General features: G+C 36.7%; 1 protein-coding gene and 1 pseudogene across 3 annotated transcripts in view; both read left to right on the forward strand.

Annotated features, from left to right (window-relative positions):
* The first annotated feature begins 6669 nt into the window (after positions 1–6669).
* AMN1 (antagonist of mitotic exit network 1 homolog) overlaps positions 6670–24645 on the forward strand; it is a 32877-nt gene continuing 14901 nt past the window's right edge. For both annotated transcript variants that reach the window (XR_013337640.1, XM_077774439.1), the window contains exons 1-5: positions 6670–6796; positions 10318–10462; positions 12058–12275; positions 12601–12657; positions 20406–20517. Coding sequence is in view for 1 of the 2 variants with exons in the window: in XM_077774439.1 (XP_077630565.1) it covers positions 6680–6796; positions 10318–10462; positions 12058–12275; positions 12601–12657; positions 20406–20517 (649 nt within the window). In the remaining variant the exon portion in view is untranslated. The remainder of the gene's footprint in view (positions 6797–10317; positions 10463–12057; positions 12276–12600; positions 12658–20405; positions 20518–24645) is intronic.
* LOC144240240 (small ribosomal subunit protein eS27 pseudogene) overlaps positions 20454–24645 on the forward strand; it is a 31481-nt pseudogene continuing 27289 nt past the window's right edge. The window contains exon 1 of the transcript XR_013337651.1: positions 20454–20517. The product of XR_013337651.1 is annotated as a small ribosomal subunit protein eS27 pseudogene (transcript). The remainder of the gene's footprint in view (positions 20518–24645) is intronic.

Consider the following 24645-nt stretch of genomic DNA (forward strand, 5'->3'; position numbering starts at 1 on the left):
AATTTCCCTGGTGCAAATACTTTGAAGGTATAATTTTTTTTTATTCCTTTTTTTAATGTTTATTTTTGAGAGAGAGAGAGCATGAGCGTGAGAAGGGAAGGTACATAGAGAGAGGGGGACAGAGGATCCAAAGCAGGAGGACAGAGGATTCTGCACTGACAGCTGCAAACCTGATGCAGGACTTGAACTCATGAACCATGAGATCATGACCTGAGCTAAAGTCAGATGCTCAACTGACTAAGCCACCCAGGTGCCCTGAAGGAGTAACTTCTAAACATACAGCGAGGTAAATTGAGTGTATATGCTGCATCCTATGTCACCTCCTACCATATTGATTTTTAAAAACTTTTTTTAATGTTTATATTTGAGAGAGAGAGACAGAGTATGAGTGGGGGAGAGGCAGAGAGAGAGGAAGACGCAGAATCTGAAGCAGGCTCCAGGCTCTGAGCTGTCAGCACAGAGCCCAATGGAGAGCTTGAACTCAACAGTCATGAGATCATGACCTGAGCTGAAGTCGTACACTTAACTGACTGAGCCACCCAGGCGCCCCTCTCCATATTGATTTTTGATAAAGATTTTAATCTATATTGAAACTTCTTTTTTTATATTTTATATAAAAATTAAATATATATTTTATATTTTTTTAAATGTTTATTTTTGAGAGAGAGAGACTGAGCGTGAGTGGGAGAGGGGCAGAGAGAGAGGGAGACACGGAANTAAAAATGTTAAATTATCTGAAAAAATGTGCAGGTCTTCAGGATAGGTTATCCTTCACAAAGAAACAAAGGTTAATGCTTCTTGGGGCACATTTCTTAGAGGGCTTGCCTAGTGTGTAAATAATGGACTTTTGTTTGTGTTACATGACTGGTGACTTCACTGAAAATCTGCACAATTCAGTTTTAGCCCTGGATTACTTCAGTTGACCTTTGTGAAGGCTTTGCCTGTGTAGAGTGGTTGTTTGACTTGTTTTAACCTATTAAGGTTTGGGGTTTTTTTTTTCACTCTATATTAAAATAAAATTCTACTAAAACAAAACAACAAAATATGGTATATCCATATAATGAAATATCATTCAGCCAGTAAAAAGGAATGAATTACTGGGGCACCTGAGTGGCTCAGTTGGTTAAGTGTCTGACTCTTGATTTTGGCTCAGGTAATGAACTGGAGATTCGTGGGATCAAGCCCTGCATCAGGCTCTGTGCTGACAGTTAAACAGACGCTTAACCACCTGAGCCACCCAGGCACCCCTGAATTGTACACTTTAAATAATTAATTATATTTTATGAATTTCACCTCAGTTTTTAAAAAAAAGTAAAAGAAGGAAAGTATGATGGCAGTGCCTCATAAAATAGTATCAGAAAAGCAATAGCAATTATAATTTTAAAAAATCCTAATGGAAATTCTGAAATTGAAAAAGTACAGTAATTGAAATGGAAGAACTTAAAAATGTTATGCAAAGTAAAAGAAGCCAGTGACAAAAATCCGCATAATACATTATTCCATTTATGTAAATGTGCAGAATACACTAATCTAGAGAAACACAGTAGATTGGTGGGAGATGGAGGAGATTGGCCACTGACAGCTAATGGGTACAAGATTTATTTTTAAAAATGTTCTGGAATTAGACAGTGATGATAAATGCATAACTCTGTGGATTACTAAAAAAACACCGGGGGTGCCTGGGTGGCTTAGTCCATTAGGATCAGACTTTATTTTGACTCAGGTCATGATCTCCCAGTTGGTGAGTGCGAGCTCCACATCAGGCTCGCTGCCATCAGCGCAGGGCTCACTTCAGATCCTCTGTCCCCTTCTCTCTCTCCATCCCATCCTTTCAGAATCAAGCATTTAAAAATGAATAATAAACTTAACAACCAAGAACATGTTGGGTGGATGGTGGGAGAGGCAATCTGCCATGAACCTGCCGGATGTGCCAAGAATGTAAGGCTTTGACTACTCTTTACCTAGGGCATTTCTCAAATATGTTTTTGCAGCAAATATTGTCTGCTTCAAAAAAAAAGTAGACTTGCTTCAATTTACCATAAAAGTTTTAAATCACCCAAGCTTGTTGTTTTTCTCAAGCATTTATCTGGATGCTACCTATATTACACAGTAGGACTTAGAAGACATGAGGAACCAGCATAAATGTGAAGCTCTGACTACTGCCCTTGTCACGTGCAATAAAGTTCTTTTTCTTTGACTCAGGAATCTCTTCTCTTCTGCTAGCATTCATGAAATGGTAGTAGGCTAACTTGTAAGCTTGAGTGGGAGAAACTCTCAGACTCTGCATAGTTCTTTTTTTTTTTTAAATGTTTTATTTATTTCTAGGAGAGAGAGAGAGAGAGAGAGAGAGAGACAGCGTGAGAAGGGGAGGGTCAGAGAGAGAGGGAGTCACAGACTGAAACAGGCTCCAGGCTCTGGGCTGGCCGTAGGCACAGAGCCTGACGCGGGGCTCAAACTCACGAACCGCGAGATCATGACCTAAGTGAAAGTCGGACGCTCAACCGACTAAGCCACCCAGGCGCCCCAGACTCTGCATAGTTCTTGACAATTGCAAACTTCAATTCCAGGTAGTTTTTAAGTCAAAAAGTGAAAACCATGGGTGCCTGGCTGGCTAGGTCTGTAGAGCATGTGGCTCTTGATCTCAGGGTTGTAAGTTCAAGCCCCACATTGGGCACAGTGATTATGTAATTTAAAAAAAATTTTTTTAAGGGAAAGATAAAACAATACATTTAGTGAATTTTTTCTAGAAGAAAGTATAGCAGATTATCTTCATGAATTTAGAACAGTGAACGAGTTCATAAACAGAACGCAAAAGAAACTTGCCATAAAGAAAACATTAGACTACACTTCTTTTCAACATAAGACACAATTAAGAGAATGAAAGGCAATCCACAGAATAGGAGAATATATTTGAACATATGTAACCAACAGAAAGCTTATGTCTAGAAGAGAAGAGGGACTCCTACATATCAGTAAGTAAAATGTAGACCCAAAAGAAAACTGGGCAGGTTACTTGAACAGATACTCCACAAGACACTATCCAAATGAACAATAAAGAAATGAAAATATGCTCAAATTAATTCATAAAAGGGGTTGCAATTTTTTTTTAAATATTTTTTTAATGTTTATTTATTTCTGAGAGAGGGAGAGACAGCTTGAGCAGGGGAGGTCCAGAGAGAGAAGGAGATGCAGAATCTGAAACATGCTCCAGGCTCTGAGCTGGCTGTCATCACAGAGCCCGACATGGGGCTCGAATCCACAAACCGCGAGATCATGACCTGAGCCGAAGTCAGAGGCTCAACTGACTGAGCCATCCAGGCACCCAAAAGGGGTTGCAAATTAAAGTCACTTTGCATTGCTACCATATATTCATAAATTGGCTAAAATTAAAAAGGCTGACAATGCCACGTGCTGACAAGGATATGGATTCCAGGAACTTTCACTAAATGAAGATAGGAAGCAGTACAATCACTTCAGAAGACTGGCATGAAGCTAAACATATGCATACCCTATGACCCAGCAATTCTACTCCTAGACATATACTTGATTAAAATACAGGCACACATGCGCCAAAAGACCTGTCCAAGAATATTCATATGAATATTATTTATAATAGTAAATTATAAACCATCCAAATGTATACCAACAGTAGAAAAGATAAATTGTTCAAACAATGGACTATTATGTAGTATTGAAAATGGACTTGAACAGACCCAATTAAAATGAACTATAGCTACTTGCAACAATGCAGATGAATCTTGTAAACATGTTAGCAAAAGAAGCCAAAGAAATATGGTAGAACAGCATTAAAACCAGACTGAATACAATCTAATGTGAAAAACATTAATGTGAGTAGAGACATTACTTAAAGAGGAAAGGAATATTCCACAAGAAGATATGATGATCATGAATTTGCAACTAACACAAAGTCTTATAAAAGGAATATTGTCACATACAAAAACAATTGACAGATTCAGCAATGGTAGGAAACTTAATCTACTGCATTAAAAAAATTTTTTTCTTAATGTTTCCATTTTATTTTTGAGAGAGAGACAAAGTGCTAACAGGGGAGGGGCAGACAGACGGAGACACAGAATCCAAAGCAGGCTCCTGGCTCTGAGCTGTCAGCACAGAGGGGGCTCGGACCCATGAACCATGTGATCATGACCTGAGCTGCAGTCAGACCCTCAACCAACTGAGCCACCCAGTAGCCCCTACATTTTATAATTATAGAAAACAATACTCTATATTTACACATACATACTTAAGTAGTAAAAATAAAATAAAATCATAGAAACTGTTTTAAAAACTTCATGGTAATGGTTGCAGTGGTTGCCTCTGCAAAGGGCAATAAAGAGAGAAAATCTATGTAGGTGTACAAAGGATGCTTTAATTTTATCTGAAATGTATTATGTGTGATATGTATGATATTATTATGTATGATATTAATGTATTATGTATGATAAATATTTATCATACATCATTATGTATGATAAAGATATCGGGGCGCCTGGGTGACTCAGTCGGTTAAGCATCAGACTTCGGCTCAGGTCATGCTCTCACTGCTCGAGAGTTCGAGTCCCCATTCAGGCTCTGTGCTGACAGCTGGGAGCTCAGAGCCTGGAGTCTGCTTCGGATTCTGTCTCCATCTCTCTGCCCCTTTGCCACTCATGCTCTGTCCCCTTCTCCTCCAAATATAAATAAGCATTTAAAAAATTTTAAAAAGAGAAAGATATCTGACACAACATGATAAATAATAAATTTTAAAATTCTAGATTTATGATGCATAGATTTTATATCCTATTTTATTTTTATGTATTTAAAATTATTTTCATTATAAAACAGTAATGTACAGAAAGCAAAATCTGGTAGAAATGAAAGTAACTTCATAGGGGATTAATGACTGAGTTCTACTCCTGAAATCATTATTGCACTATATGCTAACTAACTTGAGTATAAATAAATAAATTTATAACAAAATATCCCCCCCAAAGAAACAAAAGTAACTTGATTTCAAAATACAAGTATTGTATTGTAAACTAAGAATTCTACAAGTTTACTAGAAAAAATGAGAACATAGAGTTAATTCTATCCATAAACAATCATATATGTCTACATAATATGTGTGCATACATATATACATACATGGAGAGATATATTTAGACAAACATGTATAATGGAGAGAACATTATATCTCTTAGAGAATATACATTCCCTAAATATTTATAGAGAAAATACAAATTAAGTCATATATTTGGCCACAAAAACAACTCTTACAAATTTAAGTCAAAAAATAGCAAAATAGGCAAAGGATATGAATAGACAATTTAGAGAAATAGACTATCCAGGTAGCCAGCAAGTTCATGAAAAGAGGTCAAATGTACTAGTAATTAGAGAAATACAAATTAAAGTAATAATGAGATACCACTTTTCACATATGACACTTTCCAACATTCAAGAGTAGGTAGATTTTTAAAACTGTGGTGAGTGAAAAACTATGACAAATACCATATATATAGATATATTAGAAATACATATGACAAGCATGTTAAAAGGACACAAACAACAAAAGGGTACATACTGGACATTAGAATGGATTCCTGGATGGTGAAGGATGGGATTGGGAAATGGAGATGATGGAAATAAATGAAAAATTAAGTAAAACAAACCTGTTGCCTGAGGGATGTAGAGGAAATGGGGTAGGTGTTATAGACTTTCTAGAAAACAGTCTGACAGCATATGTTAACATGTCCTAGAAGCAGTGGAATACTCATATATAGAATTACCAAATAAATCATCCACCCTGTGAACTGTTATATAGCCATGAAAGGAGAATTAGAAGTATACTTGATGCTTTGAAGAATTTTGTAAGATATAATTGAAATAAAGTTTATATAGAAAAGAGTACACAATGATGCTATTTTAGGAAACAATGCTTCCCCCACCCCCCCCCCGNCTAGATATTAGTGGGAAGGAAGGGGAAAGGATCGGAGAGAGAAATTCATGAATGTAAAATTATGTATATGTGGAGATGTTTGTAGTCAAAAATTTAAGTAAGATTTATATGTATTTGCTTGTTTAAAGAAAGGTTCTCAGTTGGAGTTTCAGGCTACATATGAGATATGTTGGTCATATGCGTCTTGGTCATAGCCTGCTCTGATAACCCTATTCTAGGCATACACAACCCTGCTTGTTATCTCTATGATTTGTACTATTTGTGCAGTCTTTGGGGTCATAGTTCTTTCATGATTTCATTACACAAAGAATTTTTAAGCGAAATCATGAAAACTTTGCTGCATGAATAGATAAAACTTGTCAATTAACAGGCCTTAGCTCAATGTTTATTTAGGAATATGTAACTGAAATGTTGGTAGTAACTACGTCTTAGGAATTAGAGAAAAACTTAGGACTTAGGAAAAACTTTTTTTGACATTTACAATGCATTTTAGTAAATGAGGTATGCTGAGAAAAAAATGTGAAGGAAGAGCCTCTTGTCTGCAACTGAGTACATGCTAGGCTTTTAAGTCTTACCAAGCTTAGGTTGCAAATATTAATATAAAATGTACACCCTGTTTATGAAAAGACTAAGTGCTACAAACAGCATTAAATATTAGGAAGCAGTACCAGTACCATGTAATTTACTATATTGTATTTGTATTTCAGATCCCTTTGGTGCTTCATGAAGAATATTTCCAGATATATCACAGACATTAAGCCTTTGCCTCCAAACATAAAAGATAGACTGATTAAAATAATGAGTACCCAGGGGCAGATAACAGATTCAAATATAAGTGAGGTAAGAGTATGTACATTTATAAAGCAAGCGTGTTGTATTTTACTGTTTAGACATGGTTTCAGATTTTTGGAGCAATGGCATATAGTAGGTTTAGTAATAATTTTAAAATATAATAAAACATTGGGATCCTTTTTTCTCTGCAGAAAACCAAAACGTTCATTTGTAATAGTTACTTAAAAATCTTCTCCCACCATTCTTCCACTTGCTTCCTTTGTCTTCACCATACCAGCACCCTTGATCTCTACATTTTCAAAAAGTTTTAAGATTTTTGAACTATTATACCTCAGTAAGGCTGGAAAATATCAAAATGCAGGATGAATACACAAATGGCAAAAAAAAAAAAACAGTAAGAAATATATGTTTCATTATGACTGGCACACAAACCACACTTACATGTCACATACTGTGTGCAATACATTTGGATAGTTTCTATTTTATTCTATTATGTCATATTTCAGTTTACAAAAATGTTGATCAGAGTCCACTAAGGTGATTTTATCCACTCAAGGCTAACAATCAGCAGTTAAAAGCCACTCTTCTAAACTCTTCTCATCCTTCTGGATACCTCACTCCTGCTAACTGATACTCTCCCTCCTTACAACTAAGCTAACATTGGCTATTCTATAAGGCAGTAAGTATAGTAAGGGCCTCCAACCCGAATTGAAATCCTAGCTTTCCCACTCTCTGACATTGAACCTCAGTGCCCTTAACTAGAAAATGGGTTTGCAGCCATCATCACTGTCTTCAGAGACTCTAGTCTAGTCTAGTGTACTATAGAAACTCAGGTTCTAACTACCAACTGCTCACTTTAATACACATTCTGCCCGAAGCCCAGTATCAAAAGGGAGCAAACTGTGATGATAGCACTCCAGCACATGCCTGTCCCTGTGACCTCAAGTTGTAATTGCACTTACATGTGCCATGAGTGTTTCTTTTAACAGGCTGAGGTACCTGTAACTCTTCAATTTCTTCACGTTAGCTTGCATTGGAATGTAGACATTTGAGTGTTGTAGTCTGCTTGGCTCTCTGGAGGTAGGACAGTATCCCCAGGGTCTTACTGTCAGTGTTCTATGGATATATATAGTTTGTGTGTGGCTCACAGAAGAAACATTATGAAACTACAGAAAACTGACAGTTTTCTTCACTTTCCCACTGTCCCCATTTCGTTCTAACTGTTTAGCTTATATTGGAGTGGCTTAAATGTTCATTTTATGGCAATCCTTAATATTCATTTAAACCTAATTTTACTTGAACAGGAAAGGGCTAAGGGTTGAATGAGACAGAGAAAATATAGTAGTATGCTTTCTTTAGTGGTCTCTCTCAAATCCCCGTCCTTATAAGAGTCCTGCTTGTGAAATTGTTCAAAAAGCGAGATCTAACATCTGTTGCAAAGTTGCATGCATCATTGGATGGCTCTTTTTGAAATATTTCCTAAATCTTTTTATAGTTGGATGGAGGAGACCTTTCTAAACATAACACCAAAGGTAGAAACCAAGAAGAAAAATATTGATGGCTTTGATTACATAGCAATATGAACTTCCTTATGGCAAGAAGAAAAAAAAAGAAGCAAAGTCAAGTAACAAACTAGGAAAAATATTTGCAATACACATGTAATACTTTGTTATCAAGGTAACAAACCAATAAGAAAAATCAAATACTAGAAGAATCAGGAAATACCAAAGGAAAAAAAATATAAATCACTATCAACATATAAAAGGATATTTAACTTCATTAGTAATAAAAGTCAGTTTGTCTTTCAGTTTGGCATTGCCAGAGTCTTAAAAAATAATAATACCCAGTGTTGACAATAATGTGAGCAAAAGTCACTTTTGTCTCCTGTTGGTGTCAGTGTAAACTGATAAAAACCTTTTAGGAGGACAGCATGGCGTTAACTATCAGAGGTCCTAAAAATGTACTTACTATTGACTCAGAAATTTTAGTCCTCGTATTTTTTCCAGTTTTATTGAGATATAATTGACATATAACATTGTGTAGGTTTCCAGCATACAACATAACATGATGATTTGATACATTTATATATTGCAAAATGATTACCACAATAGGGTTATTTAACATCTGCATCACCTCATATAATTACCATTTCCTTCTGCATTAATCCCAAGAAAATAATAATCAGGAAAGTACACAGGTATGCTCATCATAATATCATTTATAATAATAGTTGACAGTTATAAATAACATATAAGCGAGACACCTTTATTTCTCACAAAATATCCCGTTTAATAATAAGGATATTGAGGCGCGCACACACACACACACACACACACACCAGAATTTGCCCACACTCACAAGGCAGTCTGCCTTTAGACGACATGTTCTTAATCACTATACTTTATTGCCTCCTAACTCAGCCTAAATGTTCAACTGAAGTGTTTGTCACTGTAGGAAGCATTTAGTACATTATGGTACGTTCATAAAATGGAATAGAATGCAACCACAATAATTTTTTTTGTAAAAAGTGCTCATCTTATAAATAATCTGATCCCATTTTTCTTCAAAGTATTTTTTTAACTCAAAAAACATCAAAACTAATATGTTTTCTCTTGGCATTGGTATGATGGGTAATTTTAGTTATAGTGGATAAAATCATAGCCTTTGGAATTAGAAAGACCTGGTTTTCAATCTTAGCTCTGCTTCTTTTTTGCTATGCATTTTGTGCTACTATTTAAGCTCTGGGTGTCTCAGTTCCATCCTTTATAAAATGGTAATGATGAATCTCTCAGGAGTGTTTGTGTGTTTGAGAAAGAGAGAATACTAAAGGGCATAATGTGTATAACGTACTTAGTACCCTTCCTAGTAAGTGCCCAATAAATAGAAATAGTTATTCTTATTTTTATAACTTTTCTATATTGTCTTAATGTTTTATAATAATAATACACTACTTTTACATTCAGAAAAGTAAAGTTAGTTCTACTTTGAAAAAAGTAAAATAAAAAGAAAACCCAAGAAAAGAGCTCAGAACCCTTTGAAATTCATTTGCTGTATTTGTTGCCCTCAAGTAAACATTCAGAAATACTGGGTCTGCTTGTACTAGTTCTCAATAAGAATGAAGGAGGTAAATGTTCTAGATAAGTAATATTCATATCCTATAACCATTCAGTGTCTAAGTGATTGAAGATTCATACTTGCTGAGCAGAGGCATGTAGCCAAGATCTCTAATAATAGTCAAGAACTACCGGAACAGGATAAGCACATGCCACCACCCCGCTCCTGCTTCTCAGGTCTAGTGGGTCCTTACTCTGTACCAGCCATCTCAACAGTGCTATATGTTTCAGTAAAGACTTTGGGGACGCTGGAAGCTGCACCCCCTGGTTAGTAGTAGGTTTGTATTTTTCCTGCTTTACGCATGTGTCTCCACACAGATATTTCTTTGTATTTTCAGCTATATTTTCCATCTGCCATTTGTCTGTCATGACTGCCAAAACACTGAATGTGGAATAAACATTTATATTCATAACAAAAATTAATTTTTTTAATCATGTATTTTTTTTTTTTTACAGATTTTACATCCTGAAGTGCAAACTCTAGATCTTCGGAGCTGTGATATTTCAGATACTGCTCTCCTGCACCTATGCAACTGCAGAAAACTGAAGAAATTAAATTTAAGTTCCTCAAAAGAAAACAGAATTTCCATAACTTCAAAAGGTATGTTTGTTAACACTGAATAAATTGGTAGACTACTCTATATCATCTAGTATAATTTTGGAACAAAGAACCGGAGGGGTACTAAATATGTCAAAAGATGTCAAAGAAACAGAAATTATATTTGTCAATAAAAATATTCAAACTAAGGGGTGCCTGGGTGGCTCAGTCAGTTATATGTCTGACTTCAGCTCAGGTCATGATCTCACGGCTCATCGATTCGAGACCTGTGTTGGGCTCTGTGTTGGCAGCTTGGGGCCTGGAGCCTGCTTCAGATTCTGTGTCTCCCTCTCTCTCTCTGACCCTCCTCTGCTCATGCACACACATAAATACACACTCTCTCTCTCTCGTTTTCTCTCTCTTTCTCTCTCTCTCTCTCAAAAATAAATAAACATTAAAACAAATTTTTTTAATATTTAAGCTAAAGAATCCAAATTAGAGGGACGCCTGGGTGGCTTAGTCGGTTAAGCGTCCGACTTTCGCTTAGGTCATGATCTCGCGGTTTGTGGGTTTGAGCCCTGCATCGGGCTCTGTGCTGACTGCACAGAGTTTTTACCCTTTTTTTCTATCAATATAGAATTTTAACCTTTCCCTTCAATAAAAGAAAGAGGAACTTATTTGGCTAGCTAGATTTCAGGAAAGTTTTGTGAGTAGTTGGCTATATTTTGCAGTCATCATGGTTAGCAAGTTAGGCTACCTATAATATTACAAAAAAGCATAAGTTTTTATTATATTTTTATTTATTTATTTTTTTTTTNTGGCTGTGCAGAAGCTCAAAAAAGCATAAGTTTTTAAAGTGTTTACACAAATAATAACTCACTAAAAAGAACTTTCATGCTGGACACTGATAAATATAAGTTCTTTTGGGGGGGGTAAAAAAATAAAAAGTAGAAGTTCTTTCTTAAGATACAGAAAACAGTAAAAATGACCTACACATGAATTCACCATCTTTCCTTTTGTGTCTTCTGCTCATAAAGGTATCTTTTTAACAATGTTGTGTGTGTGTGATTGAACGGTCCAGGGTCCCCAAAGCACTCTCTTCTTTATGTGGCTCATTATCATGGACAAGTCTCCAATGTGTATTTTCATCAGTTTAATTGGATTTAAGGGGGAAGAGAGAATGCAAAAACATATGTATGATTCCTAAGGAAAAGCGTGAAAACTATTACCTAAGACATTTGGACAATTTAACTTTTGATTTCCCTTCAGAGTCCACAAGAAAATTAATTTTATTACTTTAAAACTTTTTGTTTTAACAAAAAGGAGATTTACCTACTAATTTAATTACCTAATTTGGTTCTGAATGACTTTTGGCTGTTTCCTAAAGGCAAATCTACTTGTCAACAATAAAGACTTCATTACAGATACTCTGAATGATATACCACAGACAAAGTAGAGAATTCCTGAAACATTCTAAGAGAGTTTTAATAATGGCAGCATCCCTGGACTAAGTATATCCTCACAGATGGACTACTTTGCAAAAGGCTCACATACGGTTGCATATATCAATACTGGTGACAGCTAAAATGAAAATCGGTCACATTTCTCATATACATAACATATATAGCTCATTGACACGTGATTATGTTTTCCCTCAGGAATAAAAGCTGTGGCTGCCTCCTGTTCATACCTGCATGAAGCTTCTTTGAAAAGATGCTGCAATCTCACTGATGAAGGAGTCCTTGCTCTTGCACGCAACTGCCGGCTGCTAAAGATCATTGATTTAGGTGGCTGTTTAGGTATTACTGATGTGTCCTTACATGCCTTAGGAGAAAACTGCCCATTTTTGCAGTGTGTTGATTTCTCAGCTACTCAGGTAAATGAAATATAGACTTAAAATACAGAGACTGTATGTGTTCGCCCAGTGAATTTCCATGACTCATCAGAAGAGCATAATTAATTCTTTCGATTGTTGTTGAATTTGTTGACTACCTCATGCTTCAGTGTTTATATAATTGCAACATAATTTGGCACATTTCCCTCAATTATTTTAAGTAAGGGTGAAAAAGATAAATTTGGCTAAAGCACACGTTTGCTAAATGGGAGGCAATAAAACTGTACATAAATGATTAATAATATTTAGGAAATTTTACTTCCCTCTTTCCCATTAGTGTGCTGTGTTGCTTTTTCTCTTTGCTTAGGTATCTGATGATGGTGTGATTGCACTTGTTAATGGACCTTGTGCCAAGAAATTAGAGGTAATTTTTAAAAATCTATGAAGTTGATGCTAACTAAATGTTTATATTATCCTCAGAAATTATTTTTTGCATGTAGCAAACAACCAGTGCCTTATTATAAATTAGGTGTTTCCATGGCATTTTTTTTGGTTGGGTTTGCTTTGGTTTTTGCCTCCTTCTGTTTATTTCCAGAGTGAAGAAAAACAGTAAAGTTAGGAGATAAAGCATGCTTTAAATAAAAACCCATTTTACTTCCAATGAAAGTTCTTATTTTCCAGAAGTTTCACTTTCTAACACGTTTAAGGATAATCTTATTATGGATGAAGAATATGAAAGTTTATCAGTGTAAAATTATATTCTTTAGAATTTTCATTGCCAAGACTACTAGTCTTTTACTATTCTATTTTCTTAATATACATGAAGGGTTCTGGAATATACCAGTCACATAACACTTATTTAGATCTAAAGATGTTTAAAAATCAACAGATGCAGGCACCTGGGTGGCTCAATTGGTCAAGCATCTGGCTCTAGATTTCTGTTCAGGTCATGGTCTCATGGTTAGTTAGTTCAGGCTATGTGCTGGTGGTGTTGAGCCTGCTTGGGATTCTCTCTCTCTCCCTCTCTCCAACCCTCCCCAGCTTGCTCTCTCTCTTTTTCTCAAAGTAAATAAACTTGAAAAAAAAAATCTACAGATGCAAAAAGAGGCTTTGTCTGAAACACCCCCCTTCCATCTATCTAAAAACAGAACCTTCCAAAAGAATTCAACTGCACCAAACCCCTTTCAAGGAAGACTACCTAATACCAGGAGGATTTACTGGATGAGTCAGATGAGAAATTGCATGAACAAACATTGTGACAAGACTATCATACCTCCCATCTACTCTCTAAAGGCCCATTTTGTTTTCCCTAAAAGTCATCTGTTTTTCTCTAAGTGTCCTATCTCCCCTCCCTTTCTCCTGTTAAGATGATATATAAACTCAAAGTCATAGCCATTTCTTTGAGCCACTTTCTTTCCGAGCTAGTGTGTGAATAAACTTTATCTTTTCTCTTGCTAGTCTGTCTTTGTCAGTTTAAGCCACAGGCTCCCAAAGATAGAACCTAAGAGAATGGAGAAAAAGTTTTCCTCCCCAACAGCCACATGGTACAGCTATTTAAAAAGATCCTAAATTAGTGTGCAGCCCTTCTATTCAGGGATTGATGTGGCACCTATAACCTGTTTCTAAATATAGTAAGAAGCCTTTTATCCCAGGATTTTGGTTTCCACCTTTCCCAGTTTATAGTGAGGGTTTTTAAGCCTATCAATATAGATGTACTTTTCAACAATAAGCCATGTCAAAAATTTTTTGGAAGTAAACAGGCTATAAATGAATTACAAATATTAGTAATAACTATCGTAATAGAAAAGCAATGCCATGTTTTTGCCCAAATATTTCTCCTTGAGTTACTGCCCTGAGATAACTTTTTTATGTTTTTATATCTGCATGATGCTTGTATGTATGTGTGTGTGCATGTGTATACATACATACATACATATAGCATATCTATTTTAACAAATCTTTTGAGTAAGAAATTACCATATTTTCTTATACCAAGTTCCAAATTCCAAATTGCATTCTGACCATAGGGGTAATAAACTCTGCCATAACGTTTACTGTTTGAAATACTAACATTTGTTGAGTACTTACTATATATTACATACTACTGCCTTATATTCATTAGGTTATCTAATTCTTATAACAACATTATCCTATAATTATCATCATCAATTTTATTTAAGTTTAGAGAGAGAGAGAGAGAGTATGAGCAGGGGAGGGGGCAGAGGGAGAGAGAGAATCTCAATCAGGCTCCACACTCAGCACAGAGCCTGATGCAGGGCTTGATCCCGTGACTCTGGCATCATGACCTGAGCCACAATCAAGAGTCAACACTCAAACAACACTCAATTCCTGATCTACCCAGGAGCCCCCATCATCATTTTTTTTTAATTTTTTTATTTTCTGAGAGAGAGACAGCATGAGCAGGGGAGGGTCAGAGAGAGAGGGAGATACAGAATCTGAAGCAGGCTCCAGGCTCTGAGCTAGCTGTCAGCACAGAGCCCAACGCGGGGCTTGAACCCATGAACTGTGAGATCATGACCTGAGCCGAAGTCGGACGCTCAACCAACTGAGCCACCCAGGTGCCCCTCCCTATCATCATTTTTAATGAAGTTCCCAAACAGTTAACATAGTTTATCATTCCCAAATAAAACCGCAGAAATTAGATGTTATGCAATGATGGGAAATATGTCTACATATTTACTTCAATATTATAAAACTAGGAACACCAGGGGCGCCTGGGTGGCTTAGTCGGTTAAGCGTCCGACTTTCGCTTAGGTCATGATCTCGCGGTTCGTGGGTTCGAGCCCCGCGTCGGGCTCTGTGCTGACTGCCAGCTCAGAGCCTGGAGCCTGTTTCAGTCTGTGACTCCCTCTCTCTCTCTGACCCTCCCCTGCTCACGCTGTCTCTCTCTCTCTCTCCTAGAAATAAATAAAAAACATTAAAAAAAAAAAAAAAAAACTAGGAACACCAACCTAAGCAGACTTAGGAAAAGATTGAGGAACAAATAAGTGTTGGCAATTATAGTGCCATATCATTCAATTTTTTGTATTTTCAGTTTTACAAATCTTATTTCTTTAAGTCCCAAAATATTTCAGTGGAAATCTTTCTAAACTTTATTAGAACTTTGGGCACCTGGGTAGCTCAATCGGGTAGGTCTCCGACTTTAGCTCAGGTCATGATCTCACAGTTCAAGCCCTATATTGGGCTCTGTGCTGACAGCTCAGAGCCTGGAGCCTGCTTCAGATTCTGTGTCTCCCTCTCTCTCTGACCCTCCCTCACTCACACTCTGTCTCTCTCTCTCTCAAAAATAAACATTTAAAACTTTTTTAAAGAATTTAATTCCTTCCTTAAACAAAGAAAATATACTTTAACTTTTATCTCATTGCATGTAGTATTTTTGTGACCACAGTTTCTGACTCACTGAAACACAAAATTTTTTCATCTTTTTTACTGACTTTTCTCTTGTGGATATGTATTCCTACCTTTTATCATATGCCCTGTTTTAATCTCTTGCTTTTCATATGTTCTGTTCCTGGAAATTATATTATCAGTGTTACTAAATTGTTTGTAACTTGAAAATAAATTTGGAGATGTCAGTCAGTTGAGCATCCTGCCCTTGATTTCGGCTCAGGTCATGATCTCATGGTTTGTGGGATTGAAGCCAGTGCTGGATCTGTGCTGACAGCATGGGGCCTTGGAATTCTCGCTCTCCCTCTCTCTCTCTGCCTGTCATGCTCACTCTCTCTGTCTCTCAGAATAGATAAATAAGCTTAAAAAAAAAAAAAAGATAAGAAAAGAAATTTGATTAAAAGTCTAAGGACCTAAGATGCCTGGCTGGCTCAGTCAGTAGAGTATGCAGCTCTTGATCTCAGTGTTATGAGTTCAAGCCCCACATTGGGAATAGAGTTTACTTAATTAAAAAAAAAAAGTCTAAGAAGCTTTCCTAAAAGATTGACAAACAGTTATACAAACCTATGTTACAATGTTTATTGAATGTCGTGATTGTTTCTAAGATTTCTGTTGATTTAAATTCCCAGTGGGCAGAGATCATTTTGTTCATCATTTTATCATCATTTTATCCCCATGTTTTACTGCAGTTCCGGACACATAATAGTACCTCAATAAATGTTATCATATTAACTTTAATTACAGTCATTTTGTAAATTACTATAATCTTCATGGTTAAAAGTGTTTTTGCCTGTAAAATTTCATTTATTCAACAAATATTTATTAAGCACCTACCGTGTTCTAGGCATTGGTATATCAGAGAAAAAAATCTGTTCAGATGATGTATTATTCCTTCCTTAAATCATTTTTTCTGTTGTTGGTAATTCAGATTATTTCCAGTTTTTAACTGTTAGAAATAATCATATGTCGGGGCTTACAAATTTTTTCTTCCATTTGTGTAATGAACCCCCCAAAATGGAATAAGTAGGTCAATAGATATGGACACATTAATGCTCCTAAATTGTTGTAAAATTGTTTCCTATAACGCTTATGTTGTGAATTCACAATTTTGCCAAGGCCCCACTTAGCAGCATTGAATCCTTTTTTTTAATGCCTTAATATATTTTTTTTAATTTTTTTTAATGTTTTATTTATTTCTGAGAGAGAGAGAGAGGGAGAGAGAGAGAGACAGCGTGAGCAGGGGAGGGTCAGAGAGAGAGGGAGTCACAGACTCTGAAACAGGCTCCAGGTTCTGAGCTGGCAGTCAGCACAGAGCCCGACGCGGGGCTCGAACCCACTAACCGCGATATCACGACCTAAGCGAAAGTCAGACGTGTCACCGACTAAGCCACCCAGGTGCCCCTAATGCCTTAATATATTTTAAATGGTACGTGAGTGGAACACTCTTTTATCCATCTGTTCTCAAATTGTATTTCTTTGGAGCCTTTGCCAATTTATAACAAAAAATGCTTTTTTCCTCAATTTTTGTGAGTTTTCAGTATACTCAGGTTTCTTTTATTTATGAGATATGATTGATTATAATATGTACACCAACTTAATATCAACTTTTCAGGAGGAAAAAGATTACTACCATAAATATCCATGTCAACTATTAGATAAACCTTACTTCCAAAATTCTTTTTTTTTTTTTTTAGTTTANGATCATGACCTGAGCCGAAATCCAGAGTCAGGCACTCAACCAAGTAAGCCACTGGGGTGCCCCCTTACTTCTAAAATTCTTAAAATGTTTTTTTACTGTGGTCAAATATACACAATGCGAACTTTACCATTTTAACCATTTTTAGTGTACTATTCAATGGGATTAATACATTCACATTGTTGTGCTGCCAGCACCACCATGCATCCCCAGAACTTTTTCCTGATCCTACACTGAAACTCATTACCCATTAAACAATAATTCCCCATTACCCCTTACCCCCAATCTCTAGCTACCTCTATTCTACTTTCTGTCTCTATGAATTTGCCTATTCTAGATAACTCATATAAGTGGATCATACAATGTATCCTTTTGTGTCTGACTTATTTCGCTTAGCATAATGTTTTCAAGGTTTATCTATGTGTTGCACATATCAGAATTTCATTCCTTTTTAAGAGTAAATAATATTGGGGCGCTTGGGTGGCTCAGTTGGTTGGGTGTCCAACTTCAGCTCAGGTCATGATCTCACCCTTCATGAGTTTGAGCCCCATGTCGGGCTCTGTGTTGACAGCTCAGCGCCTGGAGCCTGCTTCAGATTCTGTGTCTCCATCTCTCTCTGCCTCTCCCCTGCTCACACTCTGTCTCTCTCTCAAAAATAAATAAACATTTAAAAAAAAATTTTAAAAGATTGAATAATATTTCATTGTATCTATATGGTATATTCATGTGTATATGCACACACATGTGTATGTTTATATATGAATGTGTTTATATATATGCATATGTGTGTGTGTATATATATATAAGTACATAAACACTTTGTTTATACATTCATCTATCAATATTTGTTTCTACGATTTCACTATTATGAATACTGCTGCTATGAGCATAGATATACAAATATCTGTTCAAGTCTGTGCTTTCAATTCTTTGGGTATTTACCTAGAAGTGAAATAGCTGGATTATATGGTAATGCTATGTTTAATTTTTTAAGGAACTGTCATACTGTTTTCATAGTGGCTGTACTATTTTATATTCCCACCACCAATGCAGAACAATTCCAAATTAAAACATCAAACAAGAGACATATAATATTTCAAACATATGAAAAAGTATAGAAAGTAATATAACACAAAACTGTGGATCAAACAGTTGAATTTAACATTTTCTTTTTATTTTTAAGTTTATTCATTTATTTTGAGAGAGAGAGCATGAGCAGGGGAGGGGCAGAGAGAGAGGGAAAGAGAGAGAGAATCCCAAGCAGGCTCCATGCCGTCAGCACAGGGGACTTGATCCCACGATCTGTGAAGTCCTGACCTGAGCTGAAATCAAGAGTTGAATGCTTAACCGACTGAGCCACCCAGACGCTCCTTGAATTTTAATATTTTCTGCACTTATTTCAGATCCTTGTTAAAAATGGTACCTGTAAAGCTCCCCTGACACTCATTCTCCCTTTCTTTCTTCAAAAATAACCACTATTCTAAAGACGCCTGTGTATTTATCCTTGTGTGTTTGCATACTTTATCTATATATGGATAGAAATATATAGATATAGATCTATAAACATAGAGTATTGCCTTATGTTATAAATTTTCAACTGATAGTTTCATAATATATGTGTTCTATTACAATTTGCTTTTTTATTCAAAATTGTTTAATCTTTCAAGCTTTATTAAGGTATAATCTGTAGGGGCGCCTGGGTGGCTCAGTCGGTTAAGCCTCCGACTTCGGCTCAGGTCATGATCTCACAGTTCGTGGGTTCGAGCTGGCAGTCAGCTCAGAGCCTGGAGCCTGTTTCAGATTCTGTGTCTCCCTCTCTCTGACCCTCCCTTGCTCACGCTGTCTCTCTTCTCTCTCTCTCAGAAATAAACAATAAACATTTTTTAAAAAGGTATAATCTGTATACAATAAAATGTACGCACTTTAAGTGCACAGTGTGACGAATTTTGGTAACTGCCACCACCACCTGTAACCACCACATTGACGTATAAAACATTTCCATCAGCCTAAATAAGTTTCCTCCCATCCCGCTGCAGTCGTTCCCTGCCATGCCTCCATCCCCAGGCAACCAGGGATTTACTTTGTCCTTATAGTTTTGCCTTTTCGAGAATGTTATGTAAATGGAGTCATGCAATACAGTTGTTGTTTTTTTTTACTTTTTTCCTTTTACTTCTTTCACTTAGCATAATGTTTTTGAGATTCATCCATGTTATTGCATGTGTTAATATTTCATTCCTTTTATTTGCTGATTTTGCTGAGTAGTATTCCATAGTGTGGATATGACAGTTTGCTCAGACATTCACCATTTGAGGGACATTAGGGTTATTCTAATTTTGGACTGTTATGAATACTGCTATGGAAATTTGCATACAAGTCTTTGTGTAGACATACATTTTCATTATTCTTGGGTAAACATGTAGGAATGAAGTTGCTAGGTCATATAGAAAGGTGTTCCAAAGTGTCTGAACTAACATGCTGTTTGGGATTTGTGCCTGTTAACACAAGGAGATGTTCTTCATTTTAACTCTTTTATCCGTTCCATTAATAAGCCACCATTTGTTTCTTCATTACCCACTTCTTTACTATTACAGATAATATTAAAATGAGCATATTTATAAGTTATTTCCTTGGGAATGTATGCAAGAGCTACTCTATGTATAATGGACATTTGGAGTTGGAACCGCTGGGTTCTGGGGTACACTTATCTTCAGCTTTAACAGATTTTGCCATATTGCTTTATAAAATGGTTGGGCACTTAACTTTTAAATCATCTATATTTTCCAAATTACTGCATACTTACATTAGTCCTTTCTATAGAATTTTTCTTGCAAGTAGATATTTCGTTCTTTTTGTTTGTTTGCTGTTTAAGCTTTATTTATTTGAGTAATCTCTACACCCAACATGGGGCTCAAACTCATGACCAAGAAATCAAGATTTACATGCTCCCCCAACTGAGCTGGGCAGGCGCCCCTGGTTCTTTTTGTATCAGAATATTTCCCAAGCTTTTTCATACTGTCATCATAAATCTATTTATTTCTTTTAACTATCCTTTCTTTATTTTTAAATAGGAGATTCATATGGGACATTGTGTGAATCTGACTGATGAAGCTGTAGAAGCTGTCCTCACTTGCTGCCCTCAGATACGTATATTACTCTTCCATGGATGCCCTTTAATAACAGGTTAGTATGATAGATTGCTAGATCCTGGCTTCATCATTTAATAACTGTGTGGCCTTGAGTAAATTACTCAACCCATTCCATTATTCAGTTTCCTCATCTGTAAAATGGATATAATACTAGTAAGCTTGGTCATGAAAATTATCTGACAGCACTTTATATGGTGGCTAGCACAGAGTAAGGGCTCAGCAAATGTTAGTCACGATGATGGTGGTACTGGTGATGCTAACTGTTCAATAAATGTTAACTATAGGGTCGCATGGGTGGCTCAGCCGGTTGAACGTCCGACTTCAGTTCAGGTCATGATCTCACAGTTCGTGAGATCGAGCCCCACATTGGGGCTCACCCCAGTGAGCTGACCCCAGTTTAGATTCTCTATCTCCCTCTCTATCTGTCCCTCCCCTGCTCACACTCTTTCTCTATAAAATAAATAAATGTTTTTTTAAAATATTTTTAGTGTTAACTATGATGAGGATGATGATAGTAGTGTTGATATTAAACATGATGTTTTATGTAGACAAAAAAATTCAAGCTTCTAATATTACATCTATTAAATATGCTAAATGACCTGTTGACTATAATCTCATCAAATTATAGCTATTGAAATTCCGAACAGTGTGGACTCAGACTAATGTGATAGATACTTCACTGAAGGAGAACAAAGTAGTCACAGCCCATTTGGCCTGTGACTGGAAGCCATGATACTGGAGATAAAACACAGCATAGGGAATATAGCCAGTGGTGTTGTATGGTGACAGATGGTGGCTACACTTGTGGTGAGCAGAGCATAATGTATTCAGAACAATTTAGACTCTTAGGCTAATATGATACTTCACTGAAGGAGAGCAAAGTAGTCGCAGCCCATTTGGCTTGTATAAGAGCCTTGATACTACAAATAAAAGCTATAACATAGGGGATTATAACCAATGATATTGGTGTATGGTGACAGATGGTATGGTAGCTACACTTGTGGTGAGGATAGTATAACATGGAGAGATGTTGAATCACTATGTGGTACACCTGAAACTAATGTCACATTGTGTGTCAACTGTACTCAAGTAAAAAAATTTTTTGGAGAAAAAAGAAAAGGCTACTGACAATAGTAAAATATAAAGATTTTACCTTTAAAAATATTTTATTGCTTATAAAATATAATAGCAGTAATAGTAATATATAGGAATATAAATTTTTAAAGGGCAAAATATCATTGGTATCAAAATTTATATAAAATAATGAATAAAATAATGTTATTGTGAGAAAAAAAAAAAGAGCCATGATACTATACACGACCGTGTCTTGCAACCATAGCACCTCAGCCATTTTGCATTACCTCTGCAACGGCCCACATGCCACAGTGTAACCTGGACTTCACTTGTCAGTCAGCACTGATGCCCAGTCCTCCCAGGTCATTTCTCTAATATCAGTCTAAACAGATTTTCTCTAGGTTGAGTTATGATCCTAGAGGTCCTTTTAGCAACCTTCTGTTCTTATGTTTGGATTGTCCACGTAAACCCAGCCTACAACAAACAGGTTGTATTTGGTATCGGTGACCTCTATAATGAAGACCAAAACTTATTTTTGGCCAAGCCATTTCTCAGAAAATTAAACCCAAAACAGATATCAGGAACCGTTAACAGGAGCACCTGGGTGACTCGGTTGAGCACCCAACTCTTGATTTTGGCTCAGGTCATGATCCCAGGGTCAGGGGATCAAGTCCCATGACTTGGGACTTCTCTCTCTCTCTGCCCCACTTGCCCGCTTACACTTGCACACGCTCTTTCTCTCTCTCTCAAATTAAAAAAAAAAAAAAAAGAAAGAAAGAAAGTGTTAACAGTGCTTACCTCCAGGGAAAGTTGTGAAGGGACAAGAGTAGGAAAAAGCCTATACTATATACCCTTTGTTCCTTTTGAATTTTGTATCATGTGGATGGTTGTATCTATTAAAATTAGTAATAATAATTTAAAGAAAATCACTTAGAAGGGCACCTGGGTGGCTCAGGCAGTTAAGCGTCCGACTTTGGCTCAGGTCATGATCTCACAGTTCGTGGGTTCGAGCCCCACGTTGGGTTCTCTGCTAACAGCTAGCTCAGAACCTGGAGCCTGTTTCAGATTCCGTGTCTCCCTCTCTCTCTGACCCTCCCCTGCTCATGCTGTCTCTCTCTCTCTCTCTAACAAATAAATAAAAATATTTAAAAAAAAGAAAAAGAAAATCACTTAGAACAAGAAAAACTCATGGAACTGAGTGCAGGGGATTGGTACCTATGTACATTATCCTGAGGGTTGAAAGAAGGCAAACAGGTTCTCTGGTTATCAAATAAGGCAAAAAATTGTATTCTAACAAGTAGGCTCTTATTTTAAGATCAAAGAGACCACAGCATAACAACAATCTTTGATAATCTTTCTAGAATAACAATCTAAGTGTGTAAATCTACCCCCTGAGCTATGTGTGCGTTTGATCAATATATTGAACAAGCAAGGGGTACTCAAAAGTCACTCGCTTTTCCTTACAAAAACAAATTACAAATTTATTTATTATTTATTACAAATATTACAAACCTACTCTAAAGAGCAGATTTTCCCTACTGCCAGATGAAATCCCACATGCCATTGACTTTTCTTATCATTCTCAGATGGTTAAAATGCCTTGTCATTTCTTATCACTGAAACCTCTCATTTCAGTAACTAAAATGTCTTAGATCCATGCATTACTCCAAACAAGTTCAAGTGAAAGCTTTTGCTCCCCCGGTCAGCTCAGATCTGGCCTTCAGTGCATAAAGAGACATTATTAGTTCCTCTCTTTTACCAGCCCTCACGTCTCTTCCTTCCCCAGCTTGCCCACCGTGGTTTCTGATCCCACCAATGTTAGTGCAGGGCATGCCTGGGATAAGCAGGAACAGAGGTGCCACTGTGACCAGGTGTCAGCACTCTGGGGCCCTGTGGGTGAGCGGATCCGGACTCTCTCAACAGTGGGACACTTCTGAGGTGCTTCCGGGCTCGCTTCCTACCACCCACCCCCATCACTGCATGTATCTCCTGTCTGCAGTTCTCTTGATTCAAGCCACAGTGCCTCTTCTGGCTAGTAGGTAATGTTTTCTTTCTCTGTCGCCAGGCATCTAGCAATATACCTCAGTCTCTCTCTGTTTCAGGTTTCCTAACTTATCCCAGTTGCATTCATGAGCAAAATTTAAGGCAAACCCATGGCATCCCATCTCTGTCCACAGGAAACACATACTTTCAGCAATGAGAGTGCGGGTACTTCCCAACCCAGTCTTCTCTTTAGCTGCATAGACTCTCACCATAGCCTTTTGTCCTTTAGTTTTCTTAGATATGGGTCTGATATTGGTGTCCTATGTCCCCCAAGCTCCAAGGGATATATTAGACTCACCTACTGATCTCCTTAGAATTTCCTCTCACTAGGCTTGAAGGGAGGGGCAAGCACCTCTAGGCTTCTTTCTAGAACTCCAATCACAGCTGTCTTCAAAGAAATCCTTTCTTCAATTTCCTATTCTCTAACCCTTCTCACTTTAATACTCTCGTATCTTTGAATGGATGAAGTGCCGTTGATTCCAAAATCAGATTTTAGCCAAGCATTTTCAAGTCATGTGTAGGTGATCTGGAATCCCACTAGAAGCAGACAGTAGCTGGTATCTCTAGTCCTAGAACAGTAGCTGTAGTAATTCTATTTTAATGTTCTGTTATATTTGTCTCAGGATAACTTGGCTAAGCAACATGTCATAAAGACAACTGTTGCTCATTTTACCCTCATTATCTCTCTGGTTACTCTGTGGATGCTTTTCTTTCATATTACCCCCAAACTCAGTAACTGGTCATTTCTTAAAGATTAGTTGCAGTGTAGGAAGTGAAAACATAGTAATGAAATTTTTATATACTTACATCATAATCCATTGGTCTGTCTTGCATTTGATTAGATCTTTGGATCTTTTACCCATACATAAGTTAGTAATGTCATGCATCGGCATTTTGGGCAATATTGGTTCTCTTAGTAATATAGATCTTCCAATGTTGACACATTTCATTATACCAAAAAAGTCACATTTGTTAATATCACCATTGGGTAGTTGTCAAGATCATAGTGGCAGCTACAGATTTTCCAAAATTCACTTGGAAGCTA

The sequence above is a fragment of the Crocuta crocuta genome, unplaced genomic scaffold (assembly GCF_008692635.1).
Source record: "Crocuta crocuta isolate KB4526 unplaced genomic scaffold, BGI_CrCroc_1.0 scaffold176, whole genome shotgun sequence".
Taxonomy (NCBI): domain Eukaryota; kingdom Metazoa; phylum Chordata; class Mammalia; order Carnivora; family Hyaenidae; genus Crocuta; species Crocuta crocuta.